This window comes from Nymphalis io, chromosome 23 (assembly GCF_905147045.1).
Source record: "Nymphalis io chromosome 23, ilAglIoxx1.1, whole genome shotgun sequence".
Lineage (NCBI taxonomy): Eukaryota > Metazoa > Arthropoda > Insecta > Lepidoptera > Nymphalidae > Nymphalis > Nymphalis io.
In genome coordinates this window covers 5,347,065-5,374,566 of record NC_065910.1, presented here as the reverse complement: position 1 = coordinate 5,374,566, position 27,502 = coordinate 5,347,065, and the positions used below count along the sequence as shown (strand labels likewise).

The window sequence follows — 27,502 nt, the reverse complement described above, 5'->3', positions numbered from 1 at the left end:
TCTCACGAAGTTTAATTTCTCTGCACTGGAGTGTACACACTTCCAGATTCCGCGCTGCTACTGATATTTTCGCCAGAAATACCAAATAACTTTTTATTGGCCCGACCTGGGATTTAAGCCCAGAACCTCGGGGTCTGCGGCAGATCCATACAAAATATATAAAATAAAAATATAAATTTAACGATATCTCCGATATTAAATTTTGTTTTTGCGTTTTAAACACATACATAGGCGAAACGTACACTGGCCGCAAAAACATCTGTTTGGCTTTAGCAATTATTTGTCACGAGCACCAACCATACCTTATCACTGAAGACAAATTGAAACGACTATAACGTGAGAATTATATTTTTATTTTTGAATTTCGAATGCAATTATAATTATACAGCAAATCATACAAATTTTACAATTATGTGATAAAAGGTGTTCCATGACGTTACATGTTATTTTAGGAATAGTTATCATGGACAACCGTTACTTCTCGGTGTTTACGTTTGAAAATTTTTTTAGAGGAATTTCCGCTATAAAACCTGCTTACCTAAATTGTAAAAAAATATATAAAAACAGGGTCGATTTGTTGTGCTGCAATAAATACGAATAATTTCTATAAAATTTATAAAATTTTTGCTCTAAATTTCTTTCAAATTAAATATTTAAGATAAAGAGGTGCTTACTTGGATACTCAGAATAATGTTTTATATTCTTAATGTCATTTAAAAATAATTAAAAATTGGGACCAAAAGGTGAGACATTTTAACTTAATTTTAATAGACACAAAATTTCCACAAAAAAATTGTCCTTAAACTATGACTACAAATAGTCTAATTTTTACAAAATGTTGCGCGTAAATAACGCGCAGGCTATATGTCAGCTGATGTAACTGCCCAACAAAATCAGCGATGGATGTAATATGGACGCCTCTCCTCTTTGCATTGCTAGCGGATTTTCACCTGTAACGATTTAAATAATTTCACAATTCTAAAAATCATTTTATGTACATTTTATGTATATATTATATATACAAATAATTTATCAAATCAAAATAGTTTTCGCATTAGTATTAAAATTAAAAAAGTGGATTCATATTTTTTTTGTGACATCAATATTTTATGATTTATGAAATGAAAACTATTCAAAGCTTAAGAACCGTATTTGTATTCAATTACTTAGAATGTTTTTCAATTATATTTCATTGTGTCAGGTAGTAAGTAAAGCTCACAATTTTACTCAAAGGTCAATGACATTACACTTAGATAGCTGAAATAATGTTTCTTGTACTCGTAATTACAAAGGATTACCCACAACCGTCAAACCTGAACACAAAACGTTTCTGTTTGGCTTGGGAATAATTTCTTTTAAAAAGTTATATGAGCATAACACATACATAACGAATATTTGGCGCACGCTTAAATCAATTTACTGCTTTGGAAAGAAATACGAAGTCGTTGATTTGATCCTTGGCCTTGGTTATTATTTTAGGCTATTTCATATTGTCTTCTGGGAATTTTTATATTTTGAAACAAGGTGGGCAAATGCGCCACCTTATGGTAAGTTATTCCTACCGCCCATAGACATTAGGGCCGTAAGAAATATTAACAGCTCCTTAGATCGCCATTGCGCCTCCAGCCTGGGAACTAAGATGTATGCCCCTTGTGCCTGAAGTTTTACTAGCTCACTCACCCTTGCAACCAAAATATAACAATATTAATTACTGCTGTTTGGCATTATAATATATGATGATTGGATGGTACCTACCCAGTGGGGCTTACTCAAACGCTACCACCAAATTTTAAATGAAATACTTACTCTAAATACTTACCCCTGAGCACGTGCACAGATACTGCTGAAGCAGCGACATCCGCTAATGAGCACGTGTAGTTACCGGAGTCATTTCTATTCGCATTTGCTATGTAGAGTCTTGATAAGGCGCCGTTAGATGTGGCTTCTGTCTTGACACTGTTGACATGAGATCCTTTATCATTAATTTTATAAATTCCATTAAAGTTATCGGCATAATTTTTGGTAAATTGACGCCTATTTTTTTATAGAATAGGAAGGCGGACGAGCATATGGGCCATCTGATGGTAAGTTGTCCCCAACGCCCATAGACATTGGCACTGTAAAAAATGTTAAAAATCGCTTACATCACCAATGCGCCACCAACTTTGGGAACTAAGATGTTATCTCTTGTGCCTATAATTACACTGGCTCACTCACCCTTCAAATCAAATGTTTTGCGATAGAATATCTGATGAGTGGGTGGTACCTACCCAGACGAGCTTGCACAAAGCTCTACCACCAGCAATATATATACTTATAATGTATTCTCTATCACTCCCGTAATTCGATGAAATGGGTTAAAGAATGATGGGAAAAAGACAAATATTTTTTTTTTTTAAATTCATATTCCATTAAAAACTTACTATTGTTCCGTTTCTAAAAATAAATTTTATAAAATACTGCTAAAACTAGCTCTGTTACAAGTTCGTGACATTTTTAATAATATATAGAAGTCGGTCCATTTCGAACTGTTGAGATCATAACTTTCCAAACGTGCCAAGTCACATAGAATGACACTTACAATCCGGAATCGTCCAAGAACTTAGAATCAGTGTTTTAATTAAACTTATTCAGTCGTGAAAATTTCCTAACAAAAGGCGAGAGAATTAACAGCACGAAATTTCTTTCAAATAAATCTTGTCCCGAAAATTTCACATACGTTAACAAAGGATCGCAAACAATTTTCTTTGTACAAGTTCCTTGGATGCAAATTGGCGGTAAAATTAATGATTAGATCGGCTATCCTTTTCGTTATGTTTCGTGGAATTTCGTGATAGGGCTCAGTTCAATTACAGATACCATTGTTTCTCTTTATTGGTCCTTCGAGTCGTATAAAGGAAAGTTGATCGCAAAACAATATACTTCTATAAGTCCGTTTGATTGCGTCTGGGATTTCATGTTTCTATTTTTATATGATTGTTTGTTGTTAAAATTAGGTGGATTTAAAACGAAACATTTTCGTGTTAGATATAGGCAACACTTATTTAAGACCAACTTTCCGCCAAAATGGTGATTTTTTTATATCATAGGTAGGCGGACGAGCCAGAAATGGGCCACCTGGTGGTAAGTGGGCACCAACGCCCATTGGCATTGGCAATGGCAACATTGGCAATGTAAGAAATGGTAACCATCGCTTACATCGGCAATGTGCCACCAACTGTACTGTACTGCTATGTGTCTATATGGCTTTTCGATTTATTTAGAAACTCAAATGTCTTATTCAATAAAACACACGTTTGTTTATACGATTGATTTAAGCATCATAATTATACCACTTATAATCCAGTGGTGAGGTGTTGTGTAGCCCGTCTTCATAAATACTCCAAAAAATCATTACCGTATTTTGTTTTGGTTTGAAAGTTGAGTATAAGTAAGCCAGTGTAATTACAGGCACATGGGATATGATATCTTAGGTTCCGTTATTAGAGGCGACTTGGTATAGAAACTGGTTATAACGAAGTCCCAACTAAATTTAACAATATAAAATAAATATACCTCGTAATACATTAATTTTATTACTATTCAGTAAAGGGTAAAGGAAGAAATCTCAAGAGTGACGTTTTTCACAAAAACTAACGACGGTGGCCGAAGGTTCGCCTCGTTTAAGATTTAATAAGATAACAATTTTAACAAAAGAACGAGTAACCTTGCTCTATATAAGCCACGTTTTAGATTTTTATCACAATTTGGCAACAACATTTATTACTATATTTATAAGGTGGTTCTGAATATTGCGGCATTTTATTACAATTCTGTAAAAATATTTGTTTTTGGTAATAACTGGATTTGGTGGATACTGTTTTCTGTTAGTGTAAAAAAACCTAGAACCTTTCCAAAAAAATCTGATCCACCTAATATTAACTTTCAAACCGGGGTCTCATAGACACTATTTATGTAACAAAATTATTCTTTCTAGTGCGTATCTACCTTTTTCTCACCCTGCAATGCTTTCGTTTCTTTTCGTTTTCTCGTCAAAGTTAAAACGTGCTCATTTAAACGTGCTTACGTAGAAATAAAAAAAAATGGTACTAGAGCTGAACTAAAAAACTAACTTAAAAAAAATATCTTAAAAAGTATTCCAAAATTGATAGAAGAGAAGAATCTGTTTTTACAAAATATTTTACGGAAGACAATTATTGGCCTATTAGCAGCCTTACACTACTCAATCTACGTATGATAACAATAGCAATGGTTGATTTACAAAGTCAAATATGCTCCAATTAAATTATTCAACGGGCAAACCCTGGCCATCTGCCATATTGGACATAATAAAAAAAGGAAGTCTAGTAACCTATCACCTATCTCTTTTTTATTTATAATAGGTAGGCGGTCTGGCAATTGGATCTTTTAAGTCACCATCTTTTACGCATCATTGAACTTGTAGTTCAACTTGTATTCCACAGCTATCAGAAATGCTTAAAGTTACACCATTACAGACAAGTACGGACTATTAAAACATACGTTTTGACATTTTCAATGATTTAATGTTTGTTTCTAAGCTGTTATATCATACACGAAGCTCTTGATAAGTTCCTTACATCCTCTTTTGTTTTAATCATGACAATATAGTCATAGACATCATGACACAATTAAAAGATAATAATAATAATGATACTTTATTGTTATGCACTACATACATATTATAAAAAGTAGCCCTGACTCCTGAACTGATGTTACGTGCGACAGAAGTCAGTTCCTTCCCATTAAATTATTACAATGTATTTCAAAGGGTCTTATTACTAATTATTGTAAGTTAATCCGAACCGTGTGTGCATGTTTGTGTAAATGTGTGTGCGTTTGTGTGTATGTAAATGTGTGTATGCTATATTTGAGGGTGTGATGTGAATGTTCATTTATCAGGACGTTAGAAGTTTCCCAACGTCTTCATAATTAAGTTGTTTAAACCATGTTTTAGTTTTGTCTTTTAATTGGTAGTTATTAATGTCCTTTATTCTTGAAAATTTAAATTCTTAGATTATGTGATTAAATTTGAAATTCATCCTTTTGTTCTTATTTATTTAAGTTATGTGAAAATCGCTAAGGATAGCATGGTTCATATTCACTTCCATAAATATTGAGGGTTGTATCGTGTTATGTCTAAGCCTAAAAGACTAATATGAAATATCAACAGCTGAAGCATCTGTGCAACAAATTTTATCAGTATTTCCTATAAGATGCTGCAATTAACAGCAACAGTTACTCGATTCGACTACACAACATTCTGAAATTAGGACATCGCCAGCTGACCAATTAATGTTCTTAACCCGTACAATATTAAGGTTAATATTTATACAAATTATATACCTTTTTTATAAAAATGTATTGCATTTTATTTTATAGAATCGTGCGCAAAAATATTATATTTTTTTTAAATGATTCGTGCACTTTATATAAAATGCTCCTAAAGCGAAAAATGAATTAAAAACATATTTGTAGGACAATATGAGAATACGTTATTTAAAAATAAAAGATATTAATATTCATAACATTAATAAAAATGTTTTCTGTATAATATTCAATATTAAATGGACAACTGTTTTCTGTTTTCTGAGTGTGTGTTAAACATCGATGGATTATTTCTGGTATTAGTAATAGCCTGTTAATTTCCCATTGCTGGGCTAAAGCCTGCTCTCAATTTTGAGGAGAATGTTTGGAGCTTATTCCACCACGCTGCTCCAATACGGGTTGGTAGAATACACGTGCGGCAGAATTTCAATGAAATTAGGCACATGCAGGTTTCCACACGATGTTTTCCTTCACCGTCAAGCACGAGATGAATTATAAACACAAATTAAGCACATGAATATTCAGTGGTGCTTGCCCGGGGTGAACCCACTATCATCGGTTAAGATTCACGCATTCTAACCACTAGGGCATCTCGGCTTTTTTCTGATGTTTAATATACAATATTTAGCTAATGTGAAAATATTATATAATGTGTACGTATGTGTACAAGTAAATCGGATTGCAGACATTATTGGGTTTGTAGTAGGGTAAAACATATAGTGACTATAACCGAAATAAACCAGTTTTCACCACTACCACGCACTTACAGCTACCACATGCCATGTACTCTCACATAAGTAGCGTTAGAAGTGTCAATCCATCTTATTTATATTTTTTTTTTTCTTACAAATCCATTCATTACTGTTATTTGTTTTTAAAATTGTTAATTTGAATTTTACCAACCTGAATTTAATCATATTGAAAATATAGGAGTCACAATAAGGTCACAATTATTAAAATGTGAATGCATTAATGACATTAGTTGAAGAAAAAAATTAATGCCAAAACTGTAAAGGAATGGACAAATGTTAGAGTATATGCTATTGTAGAGGAAAATAAAATTCAGGATAGAGTTGAGGCTTTAGATGTAATATAATTAATGAGGCTGTCTGTGAAATATCTGGGATTTAAAATAATAATACATTATTCTATTATATATATTATTATGTACCTACTTAAAAAGATAAAATAATATATTGACTAAAATTATTTATCTATTTTTCTGCTGATTGTACGCTACTACAGACGCAGAAACGTCTCCAAGCTGATTTGGTTGTATGTATTATATATAAAGTATAATACTATCGCCCTCTTTCCATCCTACGCCATAAAACATTAATACAATTCATTAATACATTTAGTTTTTTTTTTGTGAGGCAATACGTGTGTGTATTATTAAATTATTATTATTATTACTTTTAAAATAATTTATTTTTAAGCTTTTCAACATATATACCTATATACTTAGTATCTTTTTCAATTATAACAGGAAGGCTAATAACAATACAATAAACCTTCAAGTCCAAATGACGTCACTCTAAATACAATAGCACTTTATCTTCAACTACAATTCTCCAAATATATACAAAACACTTTATTTCCCAGCAAATTACCTAAATTAAGGCTGCCCTTATTTATTTAAACAGCCCTAAAGATTTATGGGCGATTGTATTAATTAAGTCTAAATAGAAAACGGAATTATAATTGCGTAGAACTTTAATTACTCTGTACTTTTTATTATTTTTTTTAATTAATTATTCGAAGGCTGACAACCATAATGTCATCTGATGGTTAGTGGTAATCTTAACCTATAGACAATGGCACTGTAAGAAATAATTACCACTTCTTATGACGTCAATAGGATCTGAGATATGATTTCCGTATTGTCTATTAATTGTTTCACCATTATTCAAACAGTAACATATACCCAGTAACGCTGTGTCGTGGTAATATGTCTGGTGCGTGGGTGTTACCTTCGTAATAATTACCACTTCTTATGACGTCAATAGGATCTGAGATATGATTTCCGTATTGTCTATTAATTGTTTCACCATTATTCAAAGAGTAACATAAACCAAGTAACGCTGTGTCGTGGTAATATGTCTGGTGCGTAGGTGTTCAAAAACCTACCACATATTTTTTAATTCACTGAAATTAAATACTTTTGCATCTATCAAATGAAGCATTAGTAAATCTGATTGAAAAGTAATATTTACTTAAGGGCGGGGATTAGGTGTTAGGTACAGGATTTTTTCCTGAAAACGTGTATGCAAAATTTAATCATAATCGGTTGATAAGTTACGACTTTAGATTTCATGCCCGACAGCAAATTTTTGACATAAATAACGTTTATATATCTAAGCACTCAGAATCAAAATAATAATTTATATAAATAGAGCAAACTAAAAGTACTTTTTAACGGGCATTCGACGTAGATTATATTATCTAGAATCGATAAGAAACTCCGGTCATCATCAGCTGACCTACTTGCCCGACACTTTTCTCAATTTCCTACATCGTGAATTGAAATTGGCTTGACCGAATTATGTTATACGGTACATGCCTTCGGGCGTCGCTTAAGGTATTTAAAATAAATACAACGTGTATTTTTCACATTAAATAGTAAAGCGCTACAAACGCGCTTTTTTATTAACATAAAAGGAGCGAGCCGTGAATGCGTGACCGCATTCTATGAATTCTTCCTCGCGGAATCCAAAAGCGAAACTCAAAAAGCGCGTCGAATCGAGGTAGAAAATACCTTACATCGCTTCGGGAGTTATAAAAATAGAATAATAATACCTTCGGAATACACAAATATATTTCGTACAAAAGCCTTTGATGTTGACAAAATGATAAAATTCAATTAAATTCTAAATTAATCTTAATCAAAATGTAAATATATGAGCGTATTAATATATTATGGGAACCGAAACTAAATATTTTCGACAATATATATTTTCTTTTTTTTTTCAAAATTTATTATAATATTGTATCTAGCAACTACAAAAAAGTTTTTATTTTTTTAACGCCTCAAAAAATGTGAGTCAGTAAGATTTAGCATTTTATTTAAATCAACTCAAATTCTCTCAAGTTTTTCCGCTCGTAGATCAAAAGATAATCATTTTGAATTATTAATGAATTCAATGAATAATTAACGATAACAGTAACAGTCGATGCTCGCCGCATAATGTAGAATTCATTTTTTTTGTTTAGAACTTCGAAAAAATCCTTATCAATATTATCTTATACAGCCATTGTAGAGTAGAAAGTATTAATAAGGTTCAGTGGTCCAGGATTTAAATGCCTTGTAGTTTAAAACAACCTTGCACATATAATTTATTATTTGGTCTTCTTATTTTTTATTATTTCCGTAACATCCGTAACAGCCTGTGAATGTCCCACTGCTGGGCTAAAGGCCTCCTCTCCTCTTTTTGAGGAGAAGGTTTATTATTTATTACATATCATATATGTATAACTAAAATTTAAATTCACTGATAAAATCTGTCAGAGCATTTCATTCATATTCATATACGACTTTACTTATAAACGTTGTCAAGCAGGTGTTTAGCTTAACATAGATTTTTCTGTTTCAGCCATCATTGATTTGACATAAAGGCATTCTCTAGAAAATTATGTTGAATATATTATAAATTTAATATAATATTTACTTATACTTTAAACCATTCAATTTATTGTCATGTATATGAACATATTTCTTTTATATGGTTATTATTTCTTACATCACCAATATCTTTGGTCGGTGGTGACCACTTACCATCAGGTGTCTCATTTGATCGTCCGCCTGCTTTACATTTATATAAACAAAAAAAACTAAGACAAACCAAGAATGCAGATTGCATTTACGATTATTGTTCCTATAAAGTAACATTTTGTTTGATCAAAACAATTTTACACCAATTGTTTTTCTACCTAGTTTACTATTACCATAGTAATGAAAAAACATTACTTGAAGTAGTGAAACGAAAATATGACTAAAATATTTATATTGATGTCATATTTAGAATATTAAATAAAAAAAGTAAAAAACACGACTGCCATTGTTTGCCAACATATTGTTTCGTTTTCATAACTACTGAGAATCAGTGTCACTTGGGACGATGGAAGGATTCCAACGATACTCCATACATCTTAATCTGTTCACTCACTTAAAAGTTATGGTGGAATATAGAAACCCACGTTCATACATGAACTCTGAAACACTTACTATTTAAGCATTCGCGTAAAAACAATTCACTTAAAAAATTATCGTCTAAAATATTTATTAAAAACCTTTTAATCATATATTGTATTAAAATTGATACAACTATAATTTTACTAAACTTGAAAATAATTTACTTGAAAATAACAATATTTTAAATTATTATACATGAACTCTGAAACACTTACTATTTAAGCATTCGCGTAAAAACAATTCACTTAAATAATTATCGTCCAAAATATTTATTAAAAACCTTTTAATCATATATTGTATTAAAATTGATACAACTATAATTTTACTAAACTTGAAAATAATTTACTTGAAAATAACAATATTTTAAATTATTATACATGAACTCTGAAACACTTACTATTTAAGCATTCGCGTAAAAACAATTCACTTAAATAATTATCGTCCAAAATATTTATTAAAAACCTTTTAATCATATATTGTATTAAAATTGATACAACTATAATTTTACTAAACTTGAAAATAATTTACTTGAAAATAACAATATTTTAAATTATTATACGTTACTACAAATAATTCATGAAATAAAATAGCAACGTTGAATGCGATAAATGTCTACATACCTGACGCCTCCCCTTTTCGTGTCATAGTTGAGCAATCTCCCTCCGTGTTTCCAACTGACTTGCCGCGCTGGTTGTGGAACTTCGCTGACCACGCATCTCAGCTCTATGATGGACCCTTCTTTATAGAATTTGTCTTGAAGCGGTCGACCACGTTCGTCCACTATTTCGACTTTTGGCACTGCGAGGATAAGTAAATAGAGTTATTTTTCACTCAAAAAATATTGGCACTAATACAAAATCAGTTTACAAAAAATAATTTAGTTTTAAGCACAAAAAAATCTAAATCATTATTAGTTTTACTTTTAGGTGATAAATGAATTAAATCTAAAAAAGTATAATAATTGAGCTAGCATTATTGATAGTAACCTCAACATAAACAAAACATAATACTACAGAATTTTATAAGTAGCTTTCGATTAATAATTTATCTAAGAGACATACACAATTTTATTGATGATAAAAAATTAACAACTAAGTTTCTTGCTGGTTCTTGTTCTTAAATTATGATTTAAAATTGTTTTTAAATTTATTTAGATTTCGAGTGCCAAAATGTGGTATACTCATAACAAAATAAACCTAAAAGTGTTAGTCTATTACCTGACAACATTGAGTCTGGTATGAAACAACAAAATTAATTCATAAAAGCGGTTAAAACTAGTTTATCCCACTTTGTCCTCCCAGTGTAAATAAACTTTGTATATTAATATAGAACTGTCCGTTTTATGACGATTAGGAACGGAGTTACTTGTGAAGAGTTTGTACTATAAATTATTAGTCAAGGCCTAACATTTAGTAATCACTTTTCGTCCTTTTATCCACACGATATATTTAGTAGCTGAGAACCGAGATGGCCTAGTGGCTAGAACACGTGAATCTGAACCGAAAATTGCAGGTTCAAGACTACTGAATTTTTATGTGCTTAATTTTTTTTGTTATAAATCATCTCATGCTCGGCTTTGAACACACATCATGGGAAGACCTGCATGTGTTGGATAAAAACCTACCACATGTGTCCAATCACCAACCCGTATCGGAGAAGCGTGGTGGAATGAACTACAAACCTTCTCCTCAAAATGCTTTTCGCATTAGTCCAAAAGGCTATTTTTTAATCTACAATAGTAAATGTGCAAATATTTCACCTGAGCCTTCACAAGCAATAATCCGATAACTAACAGGTAAAACAATATGATTTACGTAAGCTCCAATAAATTCCAAAATGTGACACTATACCAGAATTAACAAACACGAAAAGCAAATGTACAATATTGTTCTTCTGGCAATTGTATCGCTTTATAAATACAAGTCCATTCAAATTTACACGATTTACCACTCTCATAACCATTTTGTTTTAAATTGTAATCGGATTTATACATTACAAAGCGCCTTATTCAAAAAAACAGTGTTATTTTGTTTAATAAAAGTTGATACAATTTCATTTTACTTATAATTATTTGAGAACAAAACGAACAAACGTTCCAATTCATAATTTTATTTGATGAAATTTTGTGTTGTTTTGTTTTTATTTAAGTTTTTCAAAGCTACAATTTGACGAAAAAGATTTCAAGAATTCAAAGAATAAGCGAAGCGGCCATAAAGGAAGAATATACATCAAATTTATTTCAATCTTTATTAAAATAGAGTTTCATTAAAATTGCTAGATGATGGACAATAAATCTAACGCTAAGGCCTCATTTCATGGTTTTATAAATGATCTCAGAATATTTGACTTACAAAAAAATGGTAATTATTTCGGCTGTTAAAATGTCGATCAATGTTTTTTTTTTACACTTTTACGCTATTTTTACGACAGCATAACAAATTCTCTTATAACAAAAAAAATAATAATGATAATAATACCTTTTTAATGTTTTTTATTTTTAATGGTTTTTAGATAATGGCTGATTTTGGATCAAATGGAATTTATCTTAAACTTGATAACGATTACCTGAACTTCACGCTAATATTACTAAATGTTACCGTGAAGGAAGTATTCACATAAATTATAAATATATACACATAAGTATGACCAAGTATGTTGATTTTCTCCCAGACTAACGATGAATTGTAACAAGAAACTTCATTTGTAAAAAAAACACTAAACTATTTGGAGAGATTTTTCTTAAATCACATTTAATTTCAAGTCAGATAATTGGAAAACACCGAATATTTTTTTCGGCCCTTCCCGTGTGAACACAAAACATTTTTCAAATACCGTCTCATTAAGATATTATATTATATTATATTCATACGTGTAACCCTAAACGTTGTGTTTTATTTTACTTCCCATTCGATTCCATTCATTTTTTATCAGATCATTTACTATTCTGCCTCCCAGTTATAAATGAATAAAAAACCATTCGGTTCGATTTTCAAATTCGTAATTTAGCTAATCACATTTAGTGCACTCAGAATTAAAAGCAAATACAAGCCCGCAGTTAATCACAGTAAATAAATTACAAATACCAATAAAATTATACTTTTGATAACTAACTAAATTTATATATAAAATGTTTATAAACATATGCTTTAAATTTGTATTGAGGATAACAAAATTGAAGCAAAATGTTTTTATGCTCGCAATAAGGTTTTCGTGAAACCTTATATTCCAATTGAAGATGTTGTAATAGAGTTTTTATTGCTCTTAATGTGTGTTTTCTTTCGAAGGTCATGTCAATGGTGACAAAAAAAGACTCATAAATTTTCAACTAAACATCTTTTGAAGAGAGTTTATAAGTCAGGCCATTAATTAGTAAGAACACGCGAATCTTAAGAAATGATTGCTGGGTCAAACCCAGGCAAGCATTACTGAATTTACATGTACTTAGTAAGAATTTAAAATTAATATCAAGTTCAGCGGTGACAAAATTCGTGAGGAAACATTCATATCTCGGATGAAACTCTGTCAGTTATGTATCCAAAACCAAGCAACATTAGAGAATCGTTCTATAATAAACTCCAAACCTCTTTCTAAACCGGAGAGGAAGCCTTAGCCCAGCAGTCAGATATTTACATAATGTAACTAGCATTAATTTATTATAAGCGTGGTTTTATACTAGGGACAATAATTTGTCAAAATTATAGAAAACTTCTTTCCCACAGACTATTTCATCCCCTATTTAACCCTAACAAACTTTACGTAACTAAGCTATTATGTTCGTAGGTAAAGTCAGATAACCACATTTAAAAGCGAATAATTTTACTTGTATTTTTTAGTAGAATTATCATTCAATCGACATTTTTTGTTTATAAAAACATTAGTATCTTTCATATTCATACATGCTACTATCAGTTATAACTGTATAATAAATAATACTAAAATCCTATTTAATCAGCGCAAAGTTTACAATTTCATAAAACTGTAATAATGGGCTAACCATTTGTCAGTCCGCCTAATTATTATAAATATTTAAAAATGATATATAAGCCATAAATGCAATGAGTTAACGTGAAAAATAAAAGAGTGACAATTATTATTGCGTTTATAACATTAGCACGGATTATCGGCTTGTTTATATCTAGATAAAGAATATAGTCGTGTAATTGAAGACTCAGATCGGATTATATTCGGTATAAGAGTGACCATAATTTAAAACTCTAATCCCAGACGCGGGTATTCCCACAAAGTTTAATCTCATTATCTTTTTCAAACTTCGAGCATTTCTTTCTGAACTGTTTACTTAACCTTTTTAAATTACAAGGTGAAAGTAATATTTTATGCCTTATCTATATTACTTATGTGATTTGGTTTTTCGATTTAAAGATTTTCGAATTAATTTTACAAACGGTATAATATAAAATAAGTTGAATATGTATAATATAAAATAAAATGTTTTTGGAACAAGGAAATAACCAAGTCGGAATAGATAACAAAAAAATTAAATGACATTTCCTTTTGGTAAATTTTCGTTCATTTACATATCTCGTACTTTCCAGACGCAAATGGCGTACCTACGTAATCTCAATGCGTAAATTATGCCTTAAAGGTTCAAGTGAGCTACCATAATCGACGACCAATAACAATGTAATAAAAGATCTCCCATCACATACTTAGTCGACTTTACGATCAAGCCATCCAACATCTGAAGATAATAACTATTACCTTTTTGATTAGAGGGTAGTCTTCAAAGGTATTGTTTTTACGACTGTTGAACATCACAAAGTTTTTGAAAGCATCATTAGTAAATTTATTACTAAACTCCATGTCGTTTACGTAATTCGCAGACCCCGAGGTCTTACCGATTATCATACCAAGAGCAATTCTTAATTTGAAATTTATTATTCTATACTAAATAAGAAATTTCATTCCGAATGTGTGAAATTAGGATTCGTATTCAAGCAAATTCATGACTCAATATTTTTTTTTAATGTATGTATGTGCTGTTATCAATATAATATTAAAGCTTGCATATGAAACCATAGCTGATAGTATTCAGTCATGTGAATATAAATTATGTAATTGCGATAATGTATTTTACATATCAGATTTATGAAAATAATATTCGATTTCACACACATGTACTTTGACATAAAATTGAACCGCAAGACGTACCGTCGCTGTCTGGAATGTCGGCATCGTGACCTCTAATATGAATGAAAAAAAAGCGGGAACGTTTGGAATGCATTTATTATGAAAACTCAGAGTCATGAGATGAATACGAAACATTTTTCATTGAACATAATTATATCAGAACATAAAAATCGTAATATATATTTAAATGCTAAATACCTGTTAATAATTTTTTTTTAATTGTTGATGTTATTTGGTTTCGAAATGTTTTCATTCGTAGAAAGAAAAAATTTGTTAGAAATTTTGTCATACGTTCTTAAATATGCGATCTGAAAATTAACACAATATTTATGGGTTTTAATTTTATAACGTACATAATACCACCATATAACCACACGCTCAATCATTATTTTAGTTACACAAGTAAGTGCTTATAAATAGATAGATTAATCAAAATTGAATATAAATATATTTTGTATTTCAAATAGTAGATAGTATTATTTTGTTATATACAGGTTTATACTAATAAATTCACGTTTACATTAAAACCCTTACTACTTTTAGAAACTATTTCAACTTGTTCTCTTTGACCTCACGTCATTCACATGGCCGGTTAACCTTTAATTCACGACCCAAATCAGCTCTTTCATAGCTACCCTACTAAATGTCATTACACATATCACATTACTAGACATATAAGATAATTCGCGACACAACAAAAAAGTCTTTTGTCGCTTTTAGCAAACAAAATCTTTTGAAATATTATATTTACGTAACATTTTCTATTTAAGATATTTTTGTTATTTATTCTCTAGCATTCGACGTGGGATTAACTTTCTGTTATCTAGACGAGAATTGTGCTTGGAATTTTATCGCCCTCATTGTTTGATCTAAGAACAAAGACCACCTTAGAAATGATCTTACATAGCTGGTGTAGAATACTGCATTTCACGAATATAATTAAATTTGTCCTAATATAGAAGAAGAGTAAGAAAATTATAAAATTACCACTTCTTACCTTAACGCATGAGCGTTAAAAAATGAATATAATTATGACTATGAGTATCGTTATTAAAAACACTTAAAATATATTAAAAACAATTAGAAGTATCAAAAATAAATAAGTGAAATTTTAGTAGTTATTAAGATTTTTTTCCGGAAGTATCTATTACAAGATATTTTTTATTGACATAACCTTTATTAATTATTCAATTTCAATCTTCAGCTTATTTTTCCAAATTATGATTCTTAAAATTTTAAATTCGAATCAATGCAGCACGAAACGTTATCCTGAACATATTTGTGATATTTCTCTTCACAAAAGACACATCTTACTTGATGGTACGGCTTTTTGTAAGCCCTAACAACAAGTAAAATGTGTGTGTGGAAATTGGTCCGGCGTCGGATAGGTTGAAAAAAGGGCTTAACATATATTCTAACCACAATATTCAGGATGTTTGAGTCCCTATTTAAAGGGCGACGAGCCAGTAAAACTACAGACACGAGGGAAATAACATCTTAGTTCCCAAGGTGGCGCATTGTTGATCTAAGAAATAGTTAATATTTCTTACAGCGCCAATGTCTATAGGCGGTGGTGATGACTTCCTATCAAATAGCTCATTTGCGAATTTTCCAATATTTTCAGTAGCAGTCTAAAGTATGGAGGAAGCTTATAACTTCTGTGCCTGGCCTCTCTCCTGTACTTTCGAATTGCTGTTCCATCGGAGTATGAGAGGAAATAGTAAGTGCATGTCTTATGTTTGACTCTTGACCACTATAATTGGCTATTCTCTGTGAAGCATGGTTGCTGTGACCATCAATCAGAAAGTTTAATTAAAGTTGTGTTATGTTATATATGTGTTATTATTAATGTACACATAATTTTATTAATACAACAGTTTTATTTATTACTCAATTAATAGCGCCAATTAATAGCAACAAGTCTAATTGCTAATTTACAATTTAAATAAATATTTACAATTTTGTTGAAATTAGTAGTATAAAGTCCTATTTATATTTATTAGCAATTAGCAATATCAAATTGAAATACGATATAATTTGCCATGTTTGCCGGTAAGCCTCATGCCGCTTCTACCTTACTAGCTCCTCTTAAACTACGACCAAGTATCCTTCGCATAGTCTAAAGTCTTTGCATGCTATTTGAATTCATACTTCCATGAATTTATAAGGTTAAACTATTTCAAAGGAATACATTAACACCTAGTCAAAGACGTTATCCTCGAAGATAATATTTACAAAGGAACAAATATAGAAACACCTGGACCATTAAAATGCTAGGTCACATTTCATCCGACCTCGTTTTACTGACAAAGAATATATGCTCTTTCTATATAAAGATTCAACCAATTCAAAAATATAACAAGTAAAATAACACTTCAAGACGTTTTGAAGAAATATCATTGTACACCTCGGTTATAAATGTTGTTCGAGAAATATCATCGTTTCAAACGCTTTAACCGCGAATGCTGACAAAACTATAACGAAAAACTTTGTATGGAATATTTGTACAACTCAGAAATGTCTGCACAAATATTTACAATGAAAAATCTGTTGATATAAAAAACCACCTTAATGCTTAAGGACTGAAAATACAGAAAATTATTTTATTTACACTAACAGCTTGTGAATGTCCCACTGCTGGGCTAAAGCCTCCTCTCCCTTTTTTTGAGGAGAAGGTTTGGAACTTATTCCATCACGCTGCTCCAATGCGGGTTGGTGGAAATTTTATTTAACATATTTAATTAAAAAAATAAAATTGATGACATTAATGTAAATGTTTCTGAATAAATTTTACTATTTAAATTTTAAAAATATGGATCATAAATGCTTTTGAAATAATATAAGAATATATATAAAAGTCTAAGGAGTTCAATTAAAGGTATTAGATAATCTGACAGCGTAAAATTATTGTCACGATACCTTATCTATTAAATGAATATAACTTTTTTATATGTATCAATAGCTCGATGGCTTATGGGCTGGTTCACTGGTTATCGATCCTGACCCATTTTTGTATTATGGTGCACACTCCTAGCACAAATTGTTTACGCTTATATAGGAAAACAGGAATATTAGTAATTACTAGTATTCGAACATTTTCAGTAGCATATGAGAGTTGAGATGGTTCAGTGGTTAGAAAGTGTGAATCTTCAAAAAAAACTGTAGATTTAAAACCGAAAGAATGTATCGTTTAAATATCTGCAAGCCTCTTCAAAAAAAGAGCTAGCTGACTTGAGATATAAAAAAAATCATTATTTATTTGTCTGTCCCGAATGCATTTCTATATATATCATTTATATCATTGCAACACAAACAACTTCAAATAAAATCAACGTACAATTTATAAGAGGCGATTTATGAGAGGCAAGTCGTATCGGAATTCAAATTCAAAATCCTTTATTCATTATAAAAGTTACAGTTAAATATTGGTTGTTAAATTAATAAAATCCCCCTGGATCCGAAAAGGAAATACCCCGACCTGAGAACTTTTTTTAGATAAGTTATACAAAAGTTTTCATATACATCTATGTCTGCACAAACAGAGCACAAGATAGATTATTAATAAAATAGCCATAATATTAATAAAAGGCTCTCTGAAACTTATAAAGCATAACATAATATTATTTCTACCAAAGAGCGCATTAGTCTTCCTTCCAAGCAGAGTTTTCGTCAAATCTCATAATTCAATGCGCTACAACCCTTACGTTAAGAGGTTAATTTCTGTAATTACACAGTAGAGGATTATTCACTCTTCATACAAGAACATAATTGTCTGTGCTTACCGCTTTAGTAAATCAACATATCGCTCAATTTTTGTTATCGAGGGACTTAGAGAATTATTAATACATCAAAGTAAGATCTTCACAAATTTGAATATTTATGGAATAATTATAATTGGAATAATTATTTATATAGTTCTCTTACTTCTCGTTATTATTATTAAGATGATGTCACTATATACATCTCTTGCTTTGTTTTATGATTAAATAAGCGTAATGAAATTATAAAACGAAAAAGTTCAGAGATCGCAACCAAACATTAAAAAAATCTTTAACAATAAATGTTTTACGGATTAAATTACACACGATTAGTTTCTTTATAGCCATAGTCCTTACATTTCAAACTCGAATTATTTATTAATTATAGAAGCATTATATATATTTATTGACACTTCAAACTGTGTATACCTTCGACGTGTAGTGCCTGATACCCATTTATCATCATAATATAGTTGACTTCGTCACATTTATTTGGGATTGACACAGTATATAACCCGTATGGAAAAATATTTAAAGAGTTTTTAAGGTCAGTCACTTGCATCTTAATCCTCCTTGGGAATAATATTTGTTCATTGTATAATATAAGAAAACACCTCCTCAATCGGAACAACCAATCAAGGTACATACATAAACAAATAAGCACTAAATAAGACTAAATAATAATAAAATAAATAAAATCTTACCAACAACAGTGAGATGAACTCTTCTTACGAGAGGAGGATGCGTTGACATCTGACACTCATAATATCCTTCGTCTCTTTCACTCACGTACTGAATGAGCAAGCGCCAATCATTAGGATGTTCGAACGCTAAGGAATATCTTGAGTCCGCTGAATAAGTATGACGTCCAAATGAAAGTAGATGCAGGTCATCTCCTCGCCTTCTCACCCAGGATATCTATGGGATTAAGTCAAATACAAATATTAGTATATATTATATATGCCACTACTATTTATTGTAGTTTTATTATCATCATTTACCCAATAGCAGTCAGCAGTGGGATATAAAACACACGTAAAGTGTATCAAGGTCCGGTTTTACGCCTTGGATCCCGGTTTTAAGTATAAATTTTGGAAAAACTATATTGTCTTCTGAAAATACCTAATAATGTCCTCCAGACCGATTTCGGCCACGGCGGCTAATCTCAAGAGAGATAAGCCAACTACGCAGGAGATATTATAGTGCACAAGTGTGTGCACAAACACAGGTGCACTCACTATTCCCTAACTCTCATAATCCGATGGGACGTCAATCCGACACGACCGGAAAGAGTTCAGGCCAACGGTTTTACGTGCTTATCGAGGCACAGGAGTGTACACACTTCCAACTTCTAGACTCCGGGTTGCTACTGAGAATTTTCTGACAGAAAAACCCAATAACTTTTTATTGACCTGATCTAGGAATTGAATCCAGGACCTCCGCGTCTGCGGCCTTACATCAAGCCACTAGACCAACGAGCCAGTCAAATACCTAATAATAGGTGTGTGTCTGTATGTCACTGTGTTATCTCCATGTTGGTTATTCATATTCGAAGTCTACACGACTATCAACATCAGATTAGCTATAATTTTACTCATTAAAATCCTATTACTTCAAAAAGCTAAAATTAATATGCGATCAACGCGAATTTAATATTGTGACTTAAATCGATTTCAGTGCCAGTCTGTCACACAATTGATAGTTAAGTTTTAGTTAAATAAGAATAATAACATATATAATTTCACCTGTAATGTTTACCTTCTTAAATATGTAAAAACTCAAAATTAGACTAGCTACTAACAATTTATGACTTTATAAAAAGATGGCAAGAATTTCTACTACCGGCATTTCTACTTTGAAGGGCAATCCCGCTGCTCTGGACGAAAAATGAACCCCGCTAAAGGTGAATACAATAAGACAACTATTCTATATTTTAGAAATGTTTTTGAACTATTACTTTTACTCCAAGGTCCAAGTTAATTTGAGTCAATATAAAACTTTAGCTGTGTCTAAAATATTATAAAACTAGTCATAAAAATTAAGTAGTACAAGAAGTACATGGTATTATTCTTCTTTCTAAAAAATAGAATTTTGTGCGAACTAAATCTTGCTTATTTATTAATTATTCTATCGACATATAAACACACAAGTCTTTTTTTTTATATAGAATAGGAAAGCGGACGAGCCACGAGAGTATATGGGCTACCTGATGGTAAGTGGTCACCAACGCCTGTAGAAATTGGTACGTAAGAAATGTTAACCATAGCTTATATCACCAATGCGCCACCAACCTTGGGAACTAAGATGTTATGACCCTTGTGCCTGTAATTACACTGGCTCACTCACCCTTCAAACCGGAACACAACAATACCAAGTACTGCTGTTTTGCGGTAAAATATCTGATGAGTGGATTCCTACCCAGACGAGCTTGCACAAAACTCTACCAGCAGTGTAAGTCTGTATTACTGTTGTTTAATTTTTATATTAAGTAGTAGCTCGCATGAAAAGCACTAACAGTACACATTTATGTAAATGTTGAGTATCATGAAGAGGAAATGCGTAGCGTATTGATGACAGCTCAAGATAATAAGCGGTCCATATTTGTTTATTTAAACTTTATTGACTACAAATCAACGATTCACATAATACAAATTTGTGAATGGTTGCAATAAAATTCAGGTAAAAAATAATTTAATTAATGCCTTAATCAAATATTGTTCTATGCTAGTCAACGTTGAGGCTGATATATTTCTCATATTTACCAAAAAGTACGAATAGTTATGTAATAATAAATAATAGTATATATAAATTTATGCTTGATTTATAAAAGAAATGTCACCTTAAATTTAAGGAGAAGCCTCCAGTTATTTATATATTTGAAAATAAGCTTACGGTTTTTTCGCCTAAGTCATGCACACGACAATGCAAGTGGACTCGGCTTCCCAGCTGTGCAGTCACATTGTTTGTGGATGCGTCATCTTCAAAGAAAGGCAATGGCTCCGATGTGGTAGTGGATATGTCTTCATCCTGGTCTTCGTACACCTCCGTGAAGACCTCGTTCCAAAACGGCACCTTTATCACATTCTTATCACCGGTTTTGAAATCTGAATGAAAAGTAAGACTCATAATTATTAAGTACAATAGAAGACAAAACTACAAATTGCCGTTGGAGCTGCCGGTTATTCAATTTGTACATTACGGAAAATACGAACGACAAAATTATATGTTTATTTATTATTGTAAAGGAAAATATCATAAATTTTTATAATGTAAACGCTCGAAACTAACTCGGTGGAAAATTTTCTAAGCATGACATTATTTTTCAACTTTGCCATTTGAAGACTCCTAGAAAGCAGAAATAAGCGAGAATGCTCGTACAAAATTGCAAAAGGCGAGACAAACGAATATTAAACAGAAATAAAATGGACAATTTAAAATTTGTTAAGAAAAGCGTACGAAATCTAAAGAAAATTTAAAGCTTTAGAGTTTAAGTGAAGATGTTTCATGTACAGAGAAACATTATTTTGTTTTGTATTTGTTTCTAGTCACAATTTCGATAGTAATAGTTTTTCACTAAAATATTAATTAATCCAATTATAATGAATTATACTTTCATGAAATTTCATTTTCATTTGTTTATAATTTAACTATGAAAATGAAATTCATTGTCATAATAAAATTATAAACAAATGAATAATATTAATTTTAGTGCTTCGTAGTTTTTGAAAACATATTATCGAATCCTTAAGTACTAACACTTTCTTAAAATATATAATTCTAATTTTTTTACGTTGTTTGTGCAATATAACTGTAAATAATGTTTGCTAAGTATTCTCATATAATTATTCTCTTTAGTAAATCATCACAAATCTTATCCAACTTGCTTAGAAACATGTTCTACAAGTGGGCACAATAAGGGTTTTATTATATATATAGAGGTCAAGAACGTGAACCACTTAATGTGGAGCTATTTAGGTTCCGTATATGGGTATAAAATTAGACCAATAACTTTCTGTATTAAGCCCGAGTTAAGGATCAATTTTCTCTAAATAGAATATACAGTGTTAATTTATTAACATATTCGGTTTTCATTTTTAAATAATAATTTAAAAAATCAGAATTTCATTAAACTTCTTTATATCTAAATATATGCATACCGTTATCAATGAATTTCTTTACAAAGCAAATTTGGGTATAACGAGCTATTATGTGATTTATTATTCTCTTTTTCCTGATTACTTAAGTATTAACAATTTTTAATTTTGTTATTATCAGTTATACCTGGTATTTGAGGAGCGATCACACATAATGTTCTGGTGAGCAGTGCGCTGAAGACGAGCAGAGCAGCCGGCGTCATCTTGTCAGTCGCTAGCAGACGCCATAGATTTCATCTGGCTAGACGCCTTTGACCCTATTAAATAAATGACGATTATTTTGTATATATCACTAACATATTTCGACCCGGAAACTACTGCTTTATAAGTTAGACACTAAACCAGTCAGAACTAGACTATTTTCAGTCAAGCAAATATTATAATGCAATGAATACAGCGCCAAGTTTTCTCAAGCGCAAGTTATTGCGTTGCGTGTGCTTTTCGTAACATTTATTAAATCTCCAAAGATATTTTTTACAAATATTTTTTTTTATATAAAATAGGTACATGCATGGGCCTCTCGATAGGAACGGATCCATCGCCTTTGACATTGGCGCTGTAAGAAATATTAACCATTTCTTATGTCTTGTGCCTTTAGTTGAATAGTTAAACAGTCTTTTATTTGTTTTAAAATTTAACTATCTAAAATTTCAATGTAGTTATTTTAGAAGTAAGAGACGTAATAAATACTTTGTTACAAATATATATAATTATATTTCTTTCGTCATTTGAATACTGCTGGGCTATTCTGTAAAAACAAACTTGAAACTCACCACAGAAAATGTTCGTGAAATGTCAAAATATGATTTGCGAGAATGAGCCTAACTACTCATAGAGTCATACGACTCATTGTATGTCAACATTTCATGGGTGAGTAATGTAAGTGAGTTCTTACAGAATAGCACTGCTGGTAACTAGCGGTTCCTGTGATTCTATTATAAAAAAGTGCACCTCTTTCATTCTTAAATAACCTACGAAATCTAAGTATAATTCTTATAGTTTTGCCAGCGATCGTCTGAATAGGCGAGGTCTGTTTTTCTAGCAAGGTTTAAAAATTTACAATAAATGATGTATCGACTATATTTCAGATACCCATATGAGGAGAAATAATATTTTATTCATATTATTGAGGTCAACATAATTAGTTACGATTTTACGGAATTACGTCAACAAAATGTTATTATTTTGGCAAATTATTTTCATACTTATTAGTCTATTAAAGGCTCGACGTTCTGAAAATTTTTAAGTATTCCCAAGTTATTAAAATGGAGTGAAGCTTAGTGATAGAACGAATTTATTAATTAATGTTGTTAATAATATTCAGAAATAAAACTTACAGTAAAAAAAATATTCTTACAAATTGTGACTAATTAACCATCCAGTATCAGGGCTATCTTCGAAACGAATAAATAAATATATACAAATGGAATTAAAAGTATTTCTGAAAACAACTTATTGGATTTCTCACTTCCTTCTGGACAAAAGAATGAATAGCGTTGTTTTGCTTCCGTTAATATTGTTAGGATTTTTATTAGGTACTTGAAATTATAATACAAAATCTGTAGGTCATAGCAAGTAAAACATAATAAAAAAAAACAAAAAAAAACGTTCACATATTAGTTTAAGCATACATTGTTTAAGAGTCAGATAATCATATAACATTAACTAACTGCCTACTTAACTTAAGTTATGATGAGACTGAGTGTCGTACACCGCGGCGTGCCTGCTCGCCGGAAGCCCGCCATGGGACCTCGAGGCCGAAGCTAATTCGAGGGTCTATTGGCGGATCAAGGCGGCAGCTAGAGTGGAGGGGGAGAACCGGCCCCACCCACGTGAGGTTCGGACGTGGCGAGAGGAGGCCCGCGAGAGGGTATTCGCCGAGTGGTCGGAGAGGCTGGGTGTCCCGGGTGCTAGCCGGGACCTCGTTGCGGCCATTCGGCCGGTGCTAAGGAAGTGGGTCGAGCGCAAGCATGGCCCACCCACGTATCACCTCACACAGCTTTTGACCGGCCACGGTTGTTTCGGCCGGTACCTGTGTGAGGTGGTTGGTAGGGAGCCGACGGTGGAGTGCCACCATTGTGGCGGAGGAGCCGTGGATACGGCGGAACACACGCGCGTAGAGTGCCCGGCTTGGGCGGAGCCTCGCGCGGTCCTATCCACGGCCGTAGGTGGAGACCTGTCGCTTCCGGCCGTCGTCGAGAAGATGGCCGGAAGCGAAGAGATCTGGGCGGCAGTGTCCCGGTTCAGGGCATGTGTCATGTCGCAAAAGGAGGAGGCAGAGCGGGAGCGGGAGGACGACGTGGACTCGCTCCCGCAACGAAGAAGGAGACCTCTTCGACGGCGACGTGCCTTCGCCTCTTCGACGGCGACGTGCCTTCGCAGGCCGGACGCTGCCGCAGAGTTGAGGTGTGGTTGGCGGCGGAGCAAGTTTGTTTGTTGATCCGCCGCGGGGCTTCAAGCCCTGACGCCCAGCCTCCAGTGGCGGACTCGGGAGAGTCCGTCACGTAACAGGACGGAGGCACAGAGAGGAGGGAGGCGCGCCCTAACATCCTGGCGCGCTCTCGAGATGGGTCGCCTTGTGGCGACGACCGCTGGCGGGGTTGCGGTTGTAAGTCACAACGTTCCCGTGACCCCGCCGCCTTGCGGAGAGGCGGAAATCCGGGGAGGTTTTAGTGGGTAGGACGGTGGCCCTCTGCCCCGTGAGTCCCACATACCCGTCCCGGTCCCCCCGGACCGGGCGGCAGGCGTAAATGCCTTTCCTCCCCGAAAAAAAAAAAAAAAAAAGTTATGATGAGACTGAAGATTTAATTAAAATTTAATCTAATGTTACCTTTCCCTTATCCATTTCCTTCCACAAAACTTCCTTTATTGTTATCTTAATTATTAAATTTGTTTGATTAATATTATTATTAGTAATTTACAATAAATATAATTTATTTCATTAATTATGTAACTTAATAAATAAAGTACCTACACGAACAGTAATATGAGAATTCTTATTCACACAATGTTTTGTCGTATTTTTAAATGTTATCATTCGTTAAATTTGTTTAAAATGTTGTAATTTTGTAATCTTTTAATTTAATTCTATCGTGTTTTTTTATTTTTTTTTGTGCAACTCAAACTAGTGATTTGTCGCTATGTTGGCGGGCGTTAATAACTGCATCACAGTTTTACACTATAGCAGTTATTATCGTTCACATTTTGTTTCTGATCTAATATGTTGGTTTTTAAATAAAAAATAAAATAAAAAATAATAATAATTTTTGAACGTGTGCCAACCCTAGTTGCAGTTTACTTTCATGCACAATATGCGAGGCGATCAACCGAAGGATTTATGCGTGGAGGGTGATGTAATGAGTTTTCTGTCTCTTTCATTCCTTTACAAACTGAAGGGAACATGTGATGTTGAGTGTCCTTTTTACTTAGTGAAAAGGAAAACTAGAAGACTTTTGTTTGTTTTTCTGTTTAAAAGTGTTATTGTGGGCCTTTTACTTTTAACTAATGAAATATTATTTAATGTTGATGTTTATGTTTCCATTTTCAGTCCTTTTGTGATAGTATATTAATTAAGTTTGTTATTTTGTACGATTTCATAATCGTAAATTGTGAGCTGATGATTTTAGGATTTAAGAATTTTTTTTCTTCTTTTTTTAAAACTAAAATAAAACCAAAATACATTTACATATTATAGAAAAAACACGCCGTCTTAAATGGTCTTTTTGTAGCATTGTACTCACGACGCTGGCACTATTACCTCTCTGGACCGCTAGACTCAGCCTCTGGGTTACATAAGCGCTAGCTCTTGAGTCACCAGAAGAGTGGACCAGTATCTTAGTTTTAGAATTATTGATAATTTCACACTTTTAACTCGTCAGAATATCTGATTAGTGCGTGGAACCTACCCAGGCGGGCTTGAAAAAGCCCTACCACCATATAAAATTATTACACTTCTTTATTGAATGTTGATATTCAACTGTATTATTTAAGGGGTGTTATTGGTTTTAGATAAATTGGTCTTTGCAGAAAAACCCTTGACTCAGAATTGGGATATTTACTTTATTTTTATTAACATTCAAAGCTTCCCTAATTTAAACTCACTAATTTTTACTTACGTGGTAGGGCTTTGTCTAAGCCCATCTGGGTAGGTACCACCCACTCATCAGATATTCTACCACTTAACAGCAATACTTAGTATCCAGTTATATACGTTCAGGTTTACAGGATGAGTGAGACAGTTGAACTACAGGTACAAGAGACATAACATCTTCGTTCCCAAGGATGGTGGCGCATTGGCGATGTAAAGAATGATTAATATTTCTTATGTCGCCAATATCTATTGGCGTTGGTGACCACTTAAAAACAGGTGGCCTATTTGCCCGTCATCCTAGCTATAACTTACAAAAAAACACATACATTTAAACTTTGCTATTAAAACTATAGAAATATACCGCAAAAGTAAATTATTACACCATACGTTTTCTTGAATTGTCAACTTAGTTCAAAACTTCGTGGAGCAATGTTATAAAGTGATGAAACGTGTTAAAACAAACTCGAAAAACTTGTTTATAAAACTCCTCAACTTGTGTATAGAACTCATCAACTGAAGTATGTATAAAAGTGCATTTCTCATTTGGTTCATTGTCTTTTATTCACCAAATTACAAGTTCGCACGGCCACTGCGGTCTTGTAATGCGAAACAGTGAAAAGTTTCATTTAAATTAATTAGTTAGTTTTTATTCTAACATTTATTTGGTCTAGACTAGCGCTTTTAGCGTTAAAAACTAACATTTTATACTAAAACAATATTAATCCTACTCGTACTGTTGATATAAATGGACATTTAAGAATTGTTTAGTTACCTCGCTTTTTTGTACGTCCATGTGTGTGGGTTACCGTCATAA

General features: G+C 32.2%; 1 protein-coding gene across 1 annotated transcript; it reads right to left on the bottom strand.

The window, feature by feature from the left end:
• Positions 1-867: 867 nt before the first annotated feature.
• On the bottom strand, positions 868-27,231 carry LOC126777450 (titin homolog). Its single transcript, XM_050500459.1, has 7 exons — positions 27,174-27,231; positions 22,726-22,812; positions 21,337-21,548; positions 19,149-19,362; positions 10,159-10,336; positions 1,820-1,956; positions 868-950 (listed from the first exon to the last, which is right to left on the bottom strand). Exons 1-7 carry the CDS (start codon positions 27,229-27,231, stop codon positions 868-870), a joined length of 969 nt encoding a protein of 322 aa, XP_050356416.1.
• Positions 27,232-27,502: the final 271 nt, after the last annotated feature.